The following is an 18,747-nucleotide window of genomic DNA, read 5'->3' as shown; positions in this document are numbered from 1 at the left end:
AGCCCAGGGTCTCTCTTTCTCTCCCAGGGTCTCTCTCTTTCTTGATGTGTGTACATACAGTGCCTTCAGAAATATTCACATCCCTTGACTTTTTCCACATTTTGTTGTGTTACAGCCTGAATTTAAAATGGATTATATTGAGATGTTGTGTCACTGAGCTACACACAATACCCCATAATGTAAAAGTGGAATTTTCTTTGTAGAACATTTTTTTAATTAATAAAAAATGAAAAGCTGAAATGTCTTGAGTCAATAAGTATTCCACCCCTTTGTTATGGCAGGCATAAATAAAGTTCAGGAGTAAAAATGTGTTTTACAAATCACATAAGTTGCATGGACTCATTCAGTTTTCAATAATAGTGGTTAACATTCTTTTTGAATGACTACCCAATCTCTGTAGCCCACACATAAAATGATCTGTAAGGTACCTCAATTGAGTAGTGAATTTCAAGCACAGATTCAACCACAGACCAGGGAGGTTTTCCAATGTCTCTCAGAGAAGGCCACCGATTTGTAGATGTGTAAAAAATAATAGAAAATATAGCAGATGCTGAATATCCCTTTGAGCATGGTGAAGTTATTCATTAGGTTTTGGAAGATGCATCAATACACTCAGTCACTACAAAGATGCAGGTGTCCTTCCTAACTCAGTTGCAAGAGAGGAAGAAAACTGCTCAGGGATTTCACCATGATGCCATTGCTGATTTTAAAACAGTTACAGAGTTTAATGTTTGTGATAGAAGAAAACTGAGGATGGATCAACAACTTTTTGTCCTGAATACAAAGCGTTATGTTTGGGGCAAATCCAACACAACACATCACTGAGAACCACTCTTCATATTTTCAGGCATGGTGGTGGCTACATCATTTTATGGGTATGTTTGTCATCAGCAAGGACTCAGCAGTGTTTTAGGATAAAAATAAACGGAGTACAGCTAAGCACAGGCAAAATCCTAGAGGAAAACCTGGTTCAGTCTGCTTTCCAACAGACACTGGGAGACACATTCACCTTTCAGCAGGACAATAACCTAAAACACAAGGCCAAATATACACTGGAGTTGCTTACCAAGACGACATTGAATATTCCTGCGTGGCCTAGTTACAGTTTTGACTTAAATCGGCTTGAAAATCTATGGCAAGACTTGAAAATGGCTTTCTAACAATGATCAACAACCAACTTGACAGAGCTTGAAGAATGTTACCAAGAATAATGGGCAAATATTGTACAATCCAGGTGTGCAAAGCTCTTAGAGACTCACCTACAGACTCACAGCTGTAACCTCTTCCAAATGTGTTTCTAACATGTATTGTCTATGGGGCGGTGAATACTTACCTAATCAAGATATATTCGTATTTTCTTTTTCATAACTTTGTAATAAATATTCACATTTTTCTTCCACATTACAGAGTATTTTGTGTTGATCGTTGACCAAAAATGACAATTAAATCCATTTGAATCCCACTTTGTAACACAACAAAGTGAGGAAAAAGTCAAGGGGTGTGAATACTTTCTGAAGGCACTGTAACCTTCTTTCTCTTCTTTCTTTTTCGCCTTCCCTCCTCCTCCCTCTCTCCTTCCCTCCTCCTCGCTCTCTCCTTCCCTTTGCCACTCTCAAATGTCTCCTTTGAACTTTGTCCGCATCGGATGTGGGTGCGTGTGTGTGTTTGCGTGCATGAGCAAATAAGGGTCAGAGGCGGCATTAGCTTTCACCTCACCATCTCCAAAGAGAGCCGGCAAGGAGAGCCACACTTTTCTGAATCCGTGTGTCCAGGTGCCCTGGGGATCAGATTCCCGCGATTAGATGTACAAAAACACTCACTAATACCATCAGGTTCCCTTATGAAGTCTGTTTTCTCCGTCGGATATTTCAACATGTACACATCTTTAACATTAGAAGAATTTGTTTATTTGTATCTCTTTTCTCAACTTTTCCCTCCTCTGGGGTTTGTTGTTGTTGATGCTGCTTTTCCAGTCTTACATCCCACCCCCCTCTTCTCTTTCACATACAGTAAAAGTGTATTTCCTGCAATCAAATGACAGGAACAAAACAGTGTGAAAATTAGACAGCTTTTCTTACAGGCATAAATAGGAGTTTGCTGATATTGTATAGGAAGTCAATGGGAAGTCCTTTAAAGTTTCCTACCAAGTTCTAAAGGCGAAATGTAATTGGACTCTTGCCATTGGAGAAGCACCAGTGTGCAACTAGATCGGGATAACCTGGAACAAGCCAATTGGAGATGCGTGTGTGTGTGTGTGTGTGTGTCTTCGCATGAATAGTGGGGCTGGAGTTGGCAGTCTTTCTCCCTCAGGGCAAATATGGGCTTCATTCACATGCTCGGACAACATCTTCAAAGGTGGACACGGGACAACCAAAACATTCTGATGAAAAGTTGTGTTACATCGAATTAGCCAATGAAAAATGTCCTCTACCTAAATTATTCCATTGAACCAGAACTCTGGCTTCGCTGGCAGAATATTTCAATCGTAAATGAAACCAATAAGAGGGAGGCACTGATCTGACCGATTCATGTACCAGACATGAATAAATGATCATTTTAAGTACTACAACATCTTAATAAATGAGTATAGAAGACTTGTGAACATAGAGATATACTAGAGAGCTCATCTTTTACCTTTGTTAAGTGTACCCTCTATCCAGCTAAATGCTCATGCACAATAATAGAGAGCAACAGTAGGAGGAAATCTGATGGGGCAGCACTTCAAGCAGAGGTTTAAAGACGAGAACCTTTGATATAGACTCCCCTTGTGTCTTCTATCAAAGAGGACGCAAAGCTACAAGGTAAAGACTGTACAGGCAGATAAGCAAAAACATAACGACTCAACCTGGATTATGATACAAACAAGTGCAGGAGGTCCATGCCGGAAAAAACAACAACACCTTGGCCTCGTCCATCTACGTCTCTGCTGAAATGCTGTAGGGTTATAGGTCACAGTCACTTCATCTTGACGGCTGCAATGTCTTTTCCACCGCTGCAGGGGGCGATAGTGTGTTTTGGTTTCACCTACACTTGGAGCGGGTAGCCTCCAGGGCTTTCTGGTGTCTCCTCTTGTTGAAGCGCTTGACGTAGTTGTTGCTGCGCAGGAGGCCGTCCCCTGGCTTCAGTTTGCCCCCCAGCAGGGCCAGAAGGTCATTGGGGAGGTGGCGCCTCCGGTGGTAGATCTGGCCCATTACAATGTACCGGCTACCTATAGAATAGCATTGGGGTAAGAGAGGGTGTCAGTGAATTCATTAGCAGTATTTGGTCTCTCTGCTCAACTGGTAGACATGAGTTCAGTACCATTGACTATACTAGCATACCACATAGCATGGAGAAATGTATTGGGAATCCATTATAAGTAATATGCTAGTGTTGATATCAGAACGTTGCCATGGTGGCACCTTATATCCCTCAAATTCAAAACTGGACCACAAAGTCAGTTCCACTGCTTTTTTTCATTGTTCCTCTCTAATCAGGGACACCAGGTGGGTGCAATTAATGATCACATAGAACAGAAAACCAGCAGTACTTCAGACCTCCAGGATAGGATTTGAATATTCCTGCCCTATATGGTTTACTACTGCACCATATAGGGCAGGAGAGATCCATCCTGTAGGTTCACACCAACCCTGATCCTAGAGAGCTACCATCCTGTAGGTTTTCACTCCAACCCTGCTCCTAGAGAGCTACCATCCTGTAGGTTTTCACTCCAACCCTGCTCCTAGAGAGCTACCATCCTGTAGGTTTTCACACCAACCCTGCTCCTAGAGAGCTACCATCCTGTAGGTTTTCACACCAACCCTGCTCCTAGAGAGCTACCATCCTGTAGGTTTTCACACCAACCCTGCTCCTAGAGAGCTACCATCCTGTAGGTTTTCACACCAACCCTGCTCCTAGAGAGCTACCATCCTGTAGGTTTTCACACCAACCCTGCTCCTAGAGAGCTACCATCCTGTAGGTTTTCACACCAACCCTGCTCCTAGAGAGCTACCATCCTGTAGGTTTTCACACCAACCCTGCTCCTAGAGAGCTACCATCCTGTAGGTTTTCACACCAACCCTGCTCCTAGAGAGCTACCATCCTGTAGGTTTTCACACCAACCCTGCTCCTAGAGAGCTACCATCCTGTAGGTTTTCACACCAACCCTGCTCCTAGAGAGCTACCATCCTGTAGGTTTTCACTCCAACCCTAATCTAGTGCACCTGATTCTAATAATTTATTTAACCTTTCTTATTTATGTAACCTTTATTTAACTAGGCAAGTCAGTTAAGGACAAATTTTTATTTACAATGACGGCCTACCAATGACAGCCTACTGTCGTTCTGCCTCTGTTCAGGGGAAGAACGACAGATTTTTACCTTGGAGATTCAACCCTGCAACCTTTTGGTTACATCCCCTACGCTCTAACCACTATCCTACCTGCTGCCCCAGTTACCACTGGGTTGGAGGGTACCTCTCCAGGAACAGGGTTGGAGAGCCTTGATTTAGGGGATAGGGTGCTATTTGGGATGCATGTATTGGTTCCTTAAGTTGACACTTACCTAGTTTGATGTCAGGACAAGGCTTGCTACATTTGTATGTGTCCAGGACTAGGAGACGCACTTTGAGAAAGAAGCTGTCTGGAGTGACGTAGAGACGGCTCATCTTGTAGAAGCCATCGCTGCTCACCATCAGTGTGATGAGTCTAATCCCCTTACGCACCATGTCTATGTCATGAACGATCCCATTGACGGCTGAAATTTAAAGAGTAAATGGTCAAATTAAAGTAAAGGTCATTGTTTGTAACTCTAAAGTGGATAGTAGCACAGAGCACTCATAGGTACAGATCTAGGATCAGCAAAATTGACCCAAGAGCAACGTTTTGGGGCAACTTCACCCTGCACCATGGTGAGAAGACTCTACATGACCAAAGGGAATGTCTGTCAATCCAGTCTAAACTACAGCATGATTGGCAGGTTGCAAATAGACTACACCAAATATTGTGTCATGCGCTTATTTTGTCCCCTTTTAACATCCCTTCACTTCCCTTACAGTCTTCATGGAGAGATCACTGGAAGATGGTGGCCAGGCCAGGCCATCCACCTCACTCTCATTCAATAGTCTAACCTCGTTCACACACACTCACCAAATTCACTGTAGCAGTAATGCTCTCTCTCCTCCTTCTCCTTCCTGCACTCACTCATGCAGACGGCCTCATGAGTGAAGTCAGACTCTGCGAGACAGGGAGACAAAGAGAAAGGAAGAGGGAGACGGAGATGAGAAGAAGGAGAGAGAGAGTGATCGACCGTGCCTTGCCTGCTTGTGTGGAGCCAGACTTCATTCCAGTGTCATTCGTAGGACCAGGGTTGCCATTACAGAACCCAGGCGTCGCATTCCGCAGGAGGGGGCTCACGTTCCCCATCCTCCCTGCTCCGGTCTCACCCCTTAATTACTGCATCATAACTGATCTCACTTAGTCATATTTAGCATTGCTATTATGACCTCTCACCCCCCCCCCCCAAGACTTCGCACAAAGGGACACATTCAATCCAGATGTAGGCAGCAATTTGTGGCTGGAGAGGTAATTAGCTAACTTTCCCGGAATCGCAGCAGTCTCACTGTCACGACTCCCTTTGTACCATACATAGTGTGGGGGTGTAGTGTCACTTTCCATACCTCGTTTCAGGATGTCGAAGTGGTAGAGCAGGCTGGAGGAGCGACGGTTGAGGAGCACAGATGAGCGGCTGTTATTCCGGTTGGCGCCGCCGGACTGGTACAGACTGGACTTCCCTCCAGGGCGGTTCTCCTCCGGGTCCAGCTTTCTGGTTGGGGGGTCCCTGCGAGGGGAGGTGGCTGGTTGAATGTGGGGGTGGCCCCTGGGTCTGGAGTTTGGGTGACTGTCCGGGTCAATCTGCGGGGGGTTGTTGAAGTTAGTGTGGGGGTCTCGGTAAGGGTCCACGTTTACTTTTTGTGTGCGGTTAGTAGCAGCGGTCAGTGGCGTTTTGGGAAGCGCTAGACTCGCTTCGCCGCGGTTCTTCTCGCTGTTGTGCTCGATCAGGCGGTCATTTTTAGGGCCCTTCTTGCTCTTGTTGTGGGGGCCAGGGCGAGGGTCACTGTGCTTGGGCCAGACCCCAGAGGGAAGGGGGTGGAGGGCGTACTTAGGGTCCCCGGCTTTGCTGCTCTTTTCCAGGGGCTCGTTGATGGTGAGAGAGGGGTCTTTGGCCCCTAGCCTTGTGCTCTGGTTCTGGCCAGGGTCGGGTAAAACACTCTGGCCCTTCTCAGGGGGGGTGCTGATCACGGAGAACAGCTCTGGATAAAGCAGGCAAGGACAGTTACAGCCAGCGGTATATTATAACATCAATGGCCCCTATATCATACCTCCGTCATATAAGGTTCTGAGTACAGTTGACTGTGGCAGCATAGCCTAGTGGTTAGAGTGTTGGACTAGTAACCAAAAGGTTGCAAGATCAAATCCCTGAGCTGACAAGGTACAAATCTGTTGTTCTGCCCCTGAACAAGGCAGTTAACCCACTGTTCCTAGGCTGTCATTGAAAATAAGAATTTGTTCTTAACTGACTTGCCTAGTAAAATAAATATAAGCAATAGCTTGAGACTATCAATATTATTTTAACTGTCAGAGCTGGGTAAAAAAAGTATTCCAGTTCTCTGCCCCTTCCACTTAGAATAAACTACAAAATGGCATGAAATTACAGGAGCTTGTCTCCTTGAATGTGTTTAAAGCTAGGGTAAAAACTATGGTGGTCAATGAAGTGGGGGGCTGTCAATGTTCTGACCCCAGGATGCACCACACCTCCCCAAGTATCTTGCCTGCTCAATCTTTAAATTTATGTTTTTAAACTGTAATGCTCTGCGTTTTATTATGTTGTAAATGTGTGGTGATATTTGGCCAGGTCTCTTGTAAAAGAGATATTTCATCTCAATAAGACTAACCTGGTGACATAAAATAAGAGTGTGGGCACTGAACTAAAGCATGCTAAATGCACTGCACATATTCTACTCAATTGTGTTTTTTTTGTTTGTTTTATGTATTCACCATATAATCTAATCTATTGATATTACATAGTCATTTATAAAGACATTTTCATCCAGATTTTATAAGTACGCCTATATAGTCTTACTGTCAGCACACAAGCCAAACACTTAAAAGTAAAGCAAAACATTCACAGGGTAATCATTGTAGCCTCAATGAACAAAATCGACATTATGGGGTGTCAGGTAGCCAGGAGGTAGCAGTTAAGCACGTTGGTCCAGTAATTGAAAGATCACTGATTCGAATCCTCGAGCCTACTATGTGAAAAAATCTGTTTATGTGCCCTTGAGCAAGGCACTTCACCCTAATTGCTCCTGTAAATCACTCTGGATAAGAGCGTCTGCTAAATGACGTAAATGTCTAGTGGCAGTATGCTTTGTAATTCTAACTAGCTGTAACTGCCTGACACCGATAGTTATCAGATTAGGAGAATGTCACTCTTTTTGTGAACTCCAGCTTTATGATATGCACATTTCAGATGATTATATTGTTGCAAAGTAGCCTATACAAATATTTAATTAGATATGTCCGAGATTTAAATTATAGGCTTATATTTGTGAAAGAGAAAAAATATTATATCAATCATAAAATGTACTTTCATTCCAAACATAAGTATACATACATTGATCTGGTACTGGTACTCCCTGTATATAGCTGTATATAGCTCCGCATTGATCTGGTACTGGTACTCCCTGTATATAGCTCCACATTGATCTGGTACTGGTACTCCCTGTATATAGCTCCGCATTGATCTGGTACTGGTACTCCCTGTATATAGCTCCACATTGATCTGGTACTGGTACTCCCTGTATATAGCTCCACATTGAGCTGGTACTGGTACTCCCTGTATATAGCTCCACATTGATCTGGTGCTGGTACTCCCTGTATATAGCTCCACATTGATCTGGTACTGGTACTCCCTGTATATAGCTCGATTCTTGTGTATTTTATTTTATTCCTCGTGTTAGTTACTATTTTTTATTATTATTTTTAAACTGCATCATTTGGGAAAGGTTCGTAAGCAAGCATTTAGTCATGTCTATTACATCAGTTGTATTCGGCGCATGTGATAAATAAATAAAATGTCGATTTGATAAGCCAATATATCTATTTATTTATTGCACCTCTGAGAAAATGCTTTAAAAATCACCATGTCATCACATTTACAATAGATACAACAAAAAAAGTTTCAAAGTGTATTGGTTTTAAAACTTGTTATTTCCTAATTGATCTTCTGATCTACAATAATACTGTCACCATTCTTCTCCTTAAAATGTAACATGTAAATGTAATAAGACATAGTTGGAAAGCAGCAAGAATTGTTACCCGACTTACCATTGTCCTCCGCTTCAGAAAAGGTAAACGCAAGTACCAGCAGGAGTATAATAAAACCTGTCATCCTGAAAAGTACTATTGGACCAACTTCGAAGTCTGCTGGAGTGTCTCTGGATTCCTGAGGTTTATATGCCTCCAGCCTGGAATGGAAGGCGTGTCACTCCGACGCAGAGGTAAACAGAGTGACATCAGAGACACTTCATTCATGAAGCCATAGAGGTCCGATTAAATTCCTAATTCTATGCCCTTCGGTATTTAGTAGGCTACTGTGTGTGGGGCATTTAAAAAAAAAAACGTGGCCCAGATTTTAGCCTTCAATTCCACTAATTACTGATGATAGTGATTATTAGTGATTACGGATTGTGATAGGCTATTGCATTTGACCAGTAATTTTAAAAAAGTAACACGGTGTTAAAGTTCACAGTTAGCGATTGTTACGTAAATTACATCTGAAAAGTACCAGTGGCCTGGTTTTGGTCCTCAACACAGATTATCCATTATGTTGGCCAGATACTCTAGTACCCGCTCTAACAGTGAAAATAAATGTCTTCGAAAATGGGAAGCAGTCTGGAGGCGGCAAGATCAGTTGGGATAGATTCGCGTGTGAACGTTTCCACTAGTTACTTCAGCCACAAAGTCAAAATATGTCTACAGTAAATATTCATGAAAACAAAAATGAGCTTTTTGGTCTTAATTTAAGATTAGGGTTAGGCATAAGGTTAGCAGTGTGGTTATGGTTAAGTTTAAAATAATATTTTAAAAAGAGACATTTTAGAAATTGGCGTGTTTATGACTTTGTGGCTGTAGTAACTAGTGACGACCAGGCACAACTCCGATATAAAGTGTTTTTTTTCTCAAAGTTGCCGGGATGTGAGAGCCGGTCCGCTAGATCCATGGACCAGTCAGACACGGGTGCCGGCCCGCATAGATGGAAACAGAAAAGTATGCGCCTGTTGGGTGAAACACCGGGATAAATACTGTATGAAAATGCGTCAAATAATTGGTTCTGATTTATTCTGTTAAATGCTCTTCAACAAAGCTTTCCTAGTGTTCAACAAGCTTTCTCTACCCTTAACCTTGTTCTGAACACCTCCAAAACAAAGGTCATGTGGTTTGGTAAGAAGAATGCCCCTCTCCCCACAGGTGTGATTACTACCTCTGAGGGTTTAGAGCTTGAGGTAGTCACCTCTACAAGTACTTGGGAGTATGGCTAGACGGTGTACTGTCCTTCTCTCAGCACATATCAAAGCTGCAGGCTAAAGTTACATCTAGACTTGGTTTCCTCTATCGTAATCGCACTTCTGTTAAAGGTCCCCAAAGCACACACATCCATGGGTCGCTCCTCATTTCAGTTCGCTGCAGCTGGCGACTGGAACGAGCTGCAACAAACACTCAAACTGGACAGTTTTATCTCAATCTCTTCATTCCAAGACTCAATCATGGACACTCTTACTGACAGTTGTGGCTGCTTTGTGTGATGTATTGTTGTCTCTACCTTCTTGACCTTTGTGCTGTTGTCTGTGCCCAATAATGTTTGTACCATGGTTTGTGCTGCTGCCATGTTGTGTTGCTACCATGCTATGTTGTCATGTGTTGCTGCCTTGCTATGTTGTTGTCTTAGGCCTCTCTTTATGTAGTGCTGTGTTGTCTCTCTTGTTGTGATGTGTGTTTTGTCTTATATTTATATTGTATTTATTTTGTATTTTTAATCCTAGGCCCCCCGTCCCCGCAGGAGGCCTTTTACCTTTTGGTAGGCCGTCATTGTAAATAAGAATTTGTTCTTAACTGACTTGCCTAGTTAAATAAAGGTTAAATGAATAATACAATTCTGTTTGACACTGTGAATGTGTAGCCTATACCGGTAAAAGTCATACGCGTAGAAGCACTGCCCCCTTTTGGACACAATGTTACAAACTGTGAGGCGACGCTTGGATGCTCGTGGTATTGCAGATTTCAAACATTTGTATTAAAGTCGTGATTAAACCTTATGTATGTGATTGATTTGTATGGGACATTTTCGTGGGTCAAGGCTCCATAGCTTTACGTGTGACATTTGCAAATGCACTCACATTTTTGAGACAAATTGTTGTCGGAGTGCATTCCTCCGGTTTTATAATCCATGTAGCTATTATCAATCATTTATTATTTTCTATGTTATTTCACATAAAACGGAAGCTAAATACGACCCAGATGGGACTCGAACCCACAATCCCCAGCTCCGGAGGCTGATGCCTTATCCATTAGGCCACTGGGTCATCACGTTTCGAGTTAGCACAAGCACAATTTATAACATTGAAAACATGACGATAAATGAGTGGAAAGTTCTATATAATTGTGTATATTTGATTTCATGATCAACATATTTGCTACCAGGTTTAGCTAAACTACTGTGCTCTGCGACATGTCGCAGGCAAATTTTGTCACATTTTCTGAAAAGCTGTAGTATCGTCTCGCGATAACAGCGCATCACCACAAGTGACTCTTTCCGACTTTTTCAAAAAGGGGCCAATGAAGAGGTGCTTTGACTCGAATGGGCCAATCACAGATCGAGAAAGACGGAAATTTAAATGCGGTCTCACGTTTGACGTCATTGCTAGTAAGAACAAGAACAAGGTGAGTGCGGTCCTTATGCTTTTGTTAGTTATGGTTTATTTTAATGGTTATAATATTGTAGTTACTGGGTGCATTCGATATAAATGATATGCGTTAATATATTGTTAAATTATTACTGGTTTTCTGGTGTACTGGTTATGACTAAATGGTAAATTTAAGCGGTTTCAACCGGCCACATGGTGGTCTACGTTAGATTATATATAGTTCGCCGGGCAGCAGGAAAGCGAAACTGTCTTGCTAGGTAGAAAAACGTTGGTTATTTTATTTAAAACAGGCACATAGGTAACATTTAATTTTTTCCCCCGTCACGTTAGTGATCAACATTACAGTGAAATCATCACCTTGTTCAATAAGCAACGAAAACAATGTCGACAACTGCGAACGACGCCGATCGTATCACCCAATTCAAAAACAAGGGAAAAGATACCAACGTAAGTTGATATCGCCTTTGATGCCTAATCTTGATTGATTAGTCAACCATTAACACCTAGTTTAGTTTTGCCATTTGTCTAGCACCATGCTACTTGACACTGTTCATCTGCAGGAATTAAGGCGCAGAAGAGTCGAAGTCAACGTCGAACTTCGAAAGGCGAAGAAAGATGACCAGCTTCTCAAAAGAAGGAACGTCAGTATCAGCCCAGATGAGCCTACGTCTCCACTCCAAGAGAAGGACCAAAATGCACAGGTAATATTTTGTATCCATACTATAACTACCCTGATTTGAAATTCAACCGGGCAATGGCAAGCTTTGGATTATGACGTTGTACAGGCCATCAACAAAGGGTGAGCAAGCCAAAGATGTCCCTCTTCCCAATAGATTGATTTGGTGCCTTTCTGTCCTCTACTCTAAGAGGCCTGTTAGCTAGCGCCTATATTCAGTCACTTTTTTCCCATTGACACGCATGCAGACGCTCCACAGATGGCATGCCAGGTCATGTAATTAATGTGTAATCCTGCCATGTTTCCATAGCCTGCACAGCACTGGACGGTTGAGGAGATTGTGGCTGGTGTAAATAGCCAAAGCCTAGATCATCAGGTGCAGGCTACCCAGGCAGCCAGGTAAGTCACTAAGCTTTCCATTGGAAACCGTTGTTAGCTAATCACTGTTTCTGTTCTGACTGTAGGCCTTGTCCGCCCCTAACCATTTTACCTGTCCTTCTTCCACCACAGGAAGCTGCTGTCCAGAGAGCGGCACCCTCCCATTGATCGCATCATCGACGCCGGGCTCATCTCAAACTTTGTCCACTTCCTGAGCCTGGCTGAGTGTCCTCCCATACAGTTCGAGGCGGCCTGGGCCCTGACCAACATCGCCTCTGGCAATTCGGACCAAACCACTGCAGTGGTGAACGGAGGAGCCATCTCCGCCTTCATCAGCCTGGTGATGTCCCCGCACCCCCACATCAGCGAGCAGGCCGTCTGGGCCCTGGGCAACATTGCTGGTATGACAAAGCACACTTACCTGTATCGAAAGTGACTATGGCATGACTGTTGCCATTGTCATTGATAGTACAGGAACAGTGATCTGAAAGCTTTTCCCGTGTTTGTTGGAATAACTGTTCCCCTCAAACCCTGTGTCTTTCAAACACCTTTACGCCGGCGCAACTTTAGTGTGACACTCCATGTTTGTTACACCAGAAATGCTGATAAAGATTATTGCTACCAGGCAGGTAACAATATCAATTTATCAGTAATTCTCTTTTGAAAATACTACTACTTGAACATTTGTTAGTTCAATATACCTTTTGCAATAAGCCTCCACTCTGTGGTTGTATGCCAGGTCAACGGTCTTCTGTGACCACGTTTTTAACATGGCCTGATTCCTCCTCTTCCTTAGGTGATGGCTCCACCTACAGGGACTTGGTCATCAAACACGGCGCCATTGAGCCCCTCCTGACTCTGCTGACCGCCCCTGACTTGTCTGTATTTTCTGTAAGTTTACATATAATGATAAAAGCTCTGGGTTGTTGTGGAATTCGTTAGCAAGTGCTGTGGGGAAATTCCACTCATCAGCTATTTTTCATGGTGTTTCTCGTAAAATAGGTGTGGTTGATTTAGGATGTTGCGCTATATAAAGTTAACTGCTTTAGCTTTCATCTTTGCTCATTACCTCAATTTGATGCATCCATATCTAAATATAGCTGGTGGCATATTGATCTCTAACATCTCCCTGCTCCTTCCAGTCTGGTTACCTGAGGAACGTGACATGGACCCTGTCTAACCTCTGTCGGAACAAGAACCCTGCCCCGCCATTGGCGGCCGTGCAGCTACTGCTGCCCACGCTGGTGCGGCTGCTCCACCATGACGACAAGGAGGTGCTGGCCGACACCTGCTGGGCCGTGTCCTACCTGACGGACGGCCCTAACGAGCGCATCGAAGTGGTGGTGCAGGCCGGCCTGGTGCCCCGTCTCGTCCAGCTGCTCACCTCCGGGGAGCTCACCATCGTGGTACATCCCTTTGCCACGTATACTACGCTTTACATTTTTGATTGCACCTGTACAGTGGTCTGCCTAGTGGTTCCTAGAGACAGCTGGACCGTGCTGATCTGTGGGTTTTGATTGACAGGCAAATATTAATCTCTGCGATTTATGCATGGGAGCTACCACTCCAAGTAACTTCCATAGCCCGGTTGTTGAGACATTCCAAGTTACTGATGAAAGCCTGTCGTCCAGAATTCCAATAGTTTAGGTACTCCTGTTGTCAGACATGTCAATTGTGTAGCTTGCATCCAAATCCTGTCTCCCCCCCCCCCCCCCCCCCCCCCCCCCTTTTATTTGCTATCTTCCCAGACTCCCTCTCTGCGGTCGCTGGGCAACATCGTGACTGGCACAGATGAGCAGACGCAGTGTGTGCTGAACTCGGGCGCTCTGACAATGTTCCCTGCGCTGCTCCGCCACCATAAGTCCAACATCCAGAAGGAGGCAGCCTGGACCCTGTCCAACGTCACGGCTGGCAAGGACACCCAGATCCAGGAAGTCATCAACGCCGGCCTCGTTCCATTGCTGGTGGACATCCTCAAAAAGGTACGATGAGGGTTCATGGATTGTTCATTAGGGGGCAAACCATTCAGGGGCTAGTATGCATTAACCTCTTACATCTAGACGTTCCGCTAGCGGAACACCTGCTCCAATATCCAATGATGGGCGTGGCGCGATATACAAATTCCTCAAATCCAAAAACTTAAATTTTTCAAACATATCACTATTTTACACCATTTTAAAGATAAGACTCTCCTTTATCTAACCACACTGTCCGATTTCAAAAACGCTTTACAGCGAAAGCAAAACATTAGATTATGTCAGCAGAGTACCCAGCCAGAAATAATCAGACACCCATTTTTCAAGCTAGCATATAATGTCACAAAAAACAAAACCACAGCTAAATGCAGCACGAACCTTTGATGATCTTCATCAGATGACAATCCTAGGACATTGTTATACAATACATGCATGTTTTGTTCAATCAAGTTCATATTTATATCAAAAACCAGCTTTTTACATTAGCATGTGACGTTCAGAACTAGCACCCCCCCCCCCCGCAAACTTCCGGTGAATTTACTAAATTACTCACGATAAACGTTCACAAAAAACATAATTATTTTAAGAATTATAGATACAGCACTCCTTTATGCACTCGCTATGTCCGATTTTAAAATAGCTTTTCGGTGAAAGCACATTATTCTGAGTAGATAGCCCGGCATCACAGGGCTAGCTATTTAGACACCCACCAAGTTTAGCCCTCACCAAAGTCAGATTTACTATAAGAAAAATGTTATTACCTTTGCTGTTCTTTGTCAGAATGCACTCCCAGGACTTCTACTTCAATAACAAATGTTGGTTTGGTTCAAAATAATCAATAGTTATGTTCAAATATCCTCTGTTTTGTTCGTGCGTTCAAGACACTATCTGAAGTGTAAAGAAGGGTGACGCGCCCGACGTGTTTCGTGACAAAAAAAATCAAAATATTCCATTACCGTACTTCGAAGCATGTCAACCGCTGTTTAAAATCAATTTTTATGCGATTTTTCTCGTAAAAAAGCGATAATATTCCGACCGGGAGTCGTTGTTTTCGTTCAAAGACGAAAGAATAAAAACATGGTGTCGCCTCATGCACCCGCCTCCAGTCTCTGTTCTCTGATCGACCACTATCCAAATGCGCTAGTGTTTTTCAGCCAGGGCCTGCAAAGACATCATTCAGCTTTTTGCCGCCTTCTGAGAGCCTATGGGAGCCGTAGGAAGTGTCACGTTACAGCAGAGATCCTCAGTTTTCAATAAAGAGAGTGTAGAAGGCCAAGAAATGGTCAGACGGCACTTCCTGTAAGGAATCTTCTCAGGTTTTGGCCTGCCAAATAAATTAGTTCTGTTATACTCACAGACACCATTCAAACAGTTTTAGAAACTTTGGCGTGTTTTCTATCCAAAGCTAATAATTATATGCATATTCTACTTTCTGGGCAGGAGTAATAATCATATTAAATCGGGTACGTTTTTTTATCCGGCCGTGAAAATACTGCCCCCTATCCATAACAGGTTTAAGTGCTGATCGACGAGATTAATTTTTCCTTTTAGGACCTGATCCTAGACGATTGCTACATGCAGCCCCAGATTTGACCTCCCCCATTCAACTTTTCTTCAGTTTCATGCCTACTGATCTTCTGCCTGGTTTCTGTTCTGCTGCTCCACAAACATCTGCCCATAGAGATTGATAGAGGCCTCTAGTGGCCAAAATGTTGTTAACATGGGCAGTGCCGTTGAGGCCTTCCACCATATGAATGTACTCAACTGTTGGGACATAATTGGCTGATCTCTCCTGGTTAACCTGTTGGAGTCATGTCCAACTGGTCAGCCAATCATGAAGGAAATTGACTGCTCCAAAATTGTTATTGCCTCAATGGTGTTGACCATGCTGTCATAGACACTATAATGGCACAAATACAAAGATGAGTCCCCTAGTTAGCTCTGACCTTGCCTCATTTGTCTTTTTCTTCAACCAGGGAGACTACAAGACCCAGAAGGAGGCAGTGTGGGCCATCACCAACTACACCAGCGGGGGGACAGTGGATCAGGTGATCTACTTGGTACAGGCCAATGTGCTGGAGCCCCTGCTCAACCTACTCTCTGCCAAGGACAGCAAGACCATCCTGGTCATTCTGGATGCCATAACCAACATCTTCCTGGTAAGTTCATTTCTGGTCTGTTAGAAGAACCAATGGGTAGAGCTTAAGTCATGACACAATCATTATGACGGTCAAGATGTCCCTCTTACAACCCAGAATTCTATCAGTAACACATTATGGTTAATGAGCACCCTGTAACACTGACAGTTTGCCTTGTGGTTCCTAGAGACAGCTGGACCGTGCTGATCTGTGGGTTTTGATTGACTGGCAAATATTAATCTCTGCAATTTATGCATGGGAGCTACCACTCCACGTGACTTCCAAAGCCCGGTTGTTGAGACAGTCATGTTTAGCATTGATTTGCTTTTTTCAAATTTGATTGTATGTTATGTTTATTGATTTTTAAAAATTAGAAATGGATACAGTGGATTCGCGTGTGTAAAAACCCATACTAAATGTCTTAGGCAGGAGAGAAGATTGGCGAGTTGGAGAAGCTGTGCGAGATGATCGAGGAGTGTGGCGGCCTGGACAAGATCGAGGCGCTGCAGTCCCACGAGAATGAGATGGTCTACAAGGCCTCTCTCAACCTCATCGAGAAGTACTTCGCTGGCGAGGTAAGACCTTTACCAAGCAATGACTAAGTCCAAATACACTTATGTCCTCTTTAGCTTGTCTCACCTCTTTCAGGTCCATTCATGGGTGACGCGGCTGATTGTTATCAAAAGGAGACATTGACCATGAGCTGGGTTTTATTTTATACATCTGACTCTGTGCATCTTACTGTGACTCTAAAGGGCTTCGGGTAGAGAACAACTCTGTTGAGTGAAACTCGGCCATGGTAAATGAGTGTATGAAGTTGCCATTTTAAACTACTCTGACACCATCTGTCTTGCTTTCAGGATGAGGAGGATGACTCTGTTGCTCCAGAAATCACAACTGACGGCTACGCCTTCCAAATTCCTGAGAACCAAAGCACTTTCAACTTTTAAATGTTCTTGATTCCTGTATGTCTTTTTGTATGTGTACTGTAGTCCCTCACAATTTCACAAGTGTACAGGCGCTTCCTTGTTCTACTACAACCTGTAAATAAACTTTAATACAAAATTGGGTGGTTTTTGGTAAGCTTGATGCTTCCAGTACAGAAGAGCAATGAAATCATTTATGAGTTTCTGGTGGTCTACACCACACTGAACTTACTACATAACATGCACATATTGTACACTTCAGTGCCCAGCTTTTTAAACATTGATAAAGTATGTTCAATTAGGTATTCCCAGGCTGTTCCGTCAGAGCTAAATGGTGTAACTAGCACAGGCAGCTGTTTGGGGGGGGGGGGGGGTGAGAACACCAGGCAGAGCCATGAGGTTAAGTCGTGGCATTAACCTACAGTCATGGTGTCATTCTTCAGAGTACATGCTAATGTTATTGACACCCTTGGGAGGACCCACAGCCTGTGTTCCCCATTGGTGGAGGCTTCCTGTAAAATGGGATATCAATGCAATTTAAAAACAATCAGAACAAGTGTTACATGCTCACAATTAAAATACAATGAGCGCTCTGATTTTAAAATAACAGCCTCTGACTGCGGTGTGCTCCTCCTATCCTCCCATCTATTTAGTGTCTGATCCCAGACGACCTGCGTAAGATGGCTATCTTTGACCATGTCACTCCACCTATCACTCGTCAACCTTTGCCACGCAACCAACTCAGCATGCAAAATGGGCCACGGGTCTGTGTATTCCACTATTGTTTCTAGACAGGATATGAACAGGAATCTTAGACATTTGATGGGGTCAACTGGGAGGTGGCCTTACGCGCCAAGCCAGCCCTCTGCTGGTCTTGGGGCTCTGCTGTTGGTCTGCCCTGGACCATAGGACTATGAGCTGGTCTGTTGGCGACTGCAAGACGTTCCGTCCCGGGGCTGTTCTTCTGTTCCTGGCCCAGTATGTTCATGTCTGCTGCATGGATCTGTGACTGGAAGGAAAGGACAACCTCTATTTAGTGCAGAACACCAGCGCAAGTAAAGCCTCAGTCTCACTCATGTTTGTTACTCTCACCCTTCACACCGCCTCTAGACTCACTGCTGGTACTCTTTACTAGCCTCTTCCATGTGCATAGAAGGTTGGGTCAGGTGGAGGTATATACTTGTCTGACGGTACAGTATGCACTTCAAGAATGAGCTTAAAGGGCCAGTGCAGTAAACTTGAGTTCCTGTGTTTTATATAAACTCAGCAAAAAAAGAAACGTCCTCTCACTGTCAACTGCGTTTATTTTCAGCAAACTTAACATGTGTAAATATTTGTATGAACATAAGTTTCAACAACTGAGACAAACTGAACAAGTTCCACAGACATGTGACAAACAGAAATTGAATAATGTGTTCCTGAACAAAGGGGAGGTCAAAAGTAACAGTATCTGGTGTGGCCACCAGCTGCATTAAGTACATCTCCTCATGGACTGCACCAGATTTGCCAGTTCTTGCTGTAAGATGTTATCCCACTCTTCCACCAAGGCACCTGCAAGTTCCCAGACATTTCTGGGGGGAATGGCCCTAGCCCTCACCCTCCGATTGAACAGGTCCCAGACGTGCTCAATGGGATTGAGATCCGGGCTGTTCGCTGGCCATGGCAGAACACTGACATTCCTGTCTTGCAAG

At 43.8% G+C, this 18,747-nt stretch overlaps 2 protein-coding genes and 4 non-coding genes across 6 annotated transcripts; 4 read left to right on the top strand and 2 right to left on the bottom strand.

Annotated features, from left to right (window-relative positions):
* Positions 1-1,882: 1,882 nt before the first annotated feature.
* Positions 1,883-8,556, bottom strand: LOC115208589 (uncharacterized). Its single transcript, XM_029776762.1, has 5 exons — positions 8,366-8,556; positions 5,656-6,288; positions 5,126-5,212; positions 4,542-4,733; positions 1,883-3,208 (listed from the first exon to the last, which is right to left on the bottom strand). Exons 1-5 carry the CDS (start codon positions 8,427-8,429, stop codon positions 3,021-3,023), a joined length of 1,164 nt encoding a protein of 387 aa, XP_029632622.1. The 5' UTR covers positions 8,430-8,556; the 3' UTR covers positions 1,883-3,020.
* A 1,991-nt stretch (positions 8,557-10,547) lies between these two features.
* Positions 10,548-10,620, bottom strand: trnar-ccg (transfer RNA arginine (anticodon CCG)). Its single transcript has one exon. It is a non-coding gene; the product is annotated as a tRNA-Arg (tRNA).
* A 312-nt stretch (positions 10,621-10,932) lies between these two features.
* LOC115208588 (importin subunit alpha-1) lies at positions 10,933-17,195 on the top strand. The gene is made up of 11 exons (XM_029776761.1): positions 10,933-10,978; positions 11,293-11,409; positions 11,523-11,663; positions 11,949-12,037; positions 12,149-12,417; positions 12,813-12,907; positions 13,159-13,422; positions 13,765-13,998; positions 15,969-16,151; positions 16,556-16,705; positions 16,991-17,195. Exons 2-11 carry the CDS (start codon positions 11,344-11,346, stop codon positions 17,078-17,080), a joined length of 1,581 nt encoding a protein of 526 aa, XP_029632621.1. The 5' UTR covers positions 10,933-10,978; positions 11,293-11,343; the 3' UTR covers positions 17,081-17,195.
* On the top strand, positions 12,436-12,563 carry LOC115148001 (small nucleolar RNA SNORA71). The gene has a single exon (XR_003866575.1). It is a non-coding gene; the product is annotated as a small nucleolar RNA SNORA71 (small nucleolar RNA).
* Positions 13,484-13,618, top strand: LOC115147961 (small nucleolar RNA SNORA84). The gene has a single exon (XR_003866540.1). It is a non-coding gene; the product is annotated as a small nucleolar RNA SNORA84 (small nucleolar RNA).
* LOC115147962 (small nucleolar RNA SNORA84) lies at positions 16,302-16,436 on the top strand. The gene has a single exon (XR_003866541.1). It is a non-coding gene; the product is annotated as a small nucleolar RNA SNORA84 (small nucleolar RNA).
* Positions 17,196-18,747: the final 1,552 nt, after the last annotated feature.

The sequence above is a fragment of the Salmo trutta genome, chromosome 14 (assembly GCF_901001165.1).
Source record: "Salmo trutta chromosome 14, fSalTru1.1, whole genome shotgun sequence".
Taxonomy (NCBI): Eukaryota; Metazoa; Chordata; class Actinopteri; order Salmoniformes; family Salmonidae; genus Salmo; species Salmo trutta.
The sequence above is the reverse complement of the archived record's forward strand: the minus strand, read 5'-3'. Positions and strand labels throughout refer to the sequence as shown.

Excerpts from the sequence above, each read along its gene's own strand:
- LOC115208589 (XM_029776762.1), bottom strand. The coding sequence starts at position 8,429 with ATGACAGGTTTTATTATACTCCTGCTGGTACTTGCGTTTACCTTTTCT. Across the intron at positions 6,289-8,365 it reads TTCTGAAGCGGAGGACAATG|AGCTGTTCTCCGTGATCAGC; the intron begins GTAAGTCGGGTA and ends TGCTTTATCCAG. Across the intron at positions 3,209-4,541 it reads TTGTCCTGACATCAAACTAG|GTAGCCGGTACATTGTAATG; the intron begins GTAAGTGTCAAC and ends GCTATTCTATAG.
- LOC115208588 (XM_029776761.1), top strand. The coding sequence starts at position 11,344 with ATGTCGACAACTGCGAACGACGCCGATCGTATCACCCAATTCAAAAAC. Across the intron at positions 12,418-12,812 it reads GGCCCTGGGCAACATTGCTG|GTGATGGCTCCACCTACAGG; the intron begins GTATGACAAAGC and ends CCTCTTCCTTAG. Across the intron at positions 13,999-15,968 it reads TGGTGGACATCCTCAAAAAG|GGAGACTACAAGACCCAGAA; the intron begins GTACGATGAGGG and ends TTCTTCAACCAG.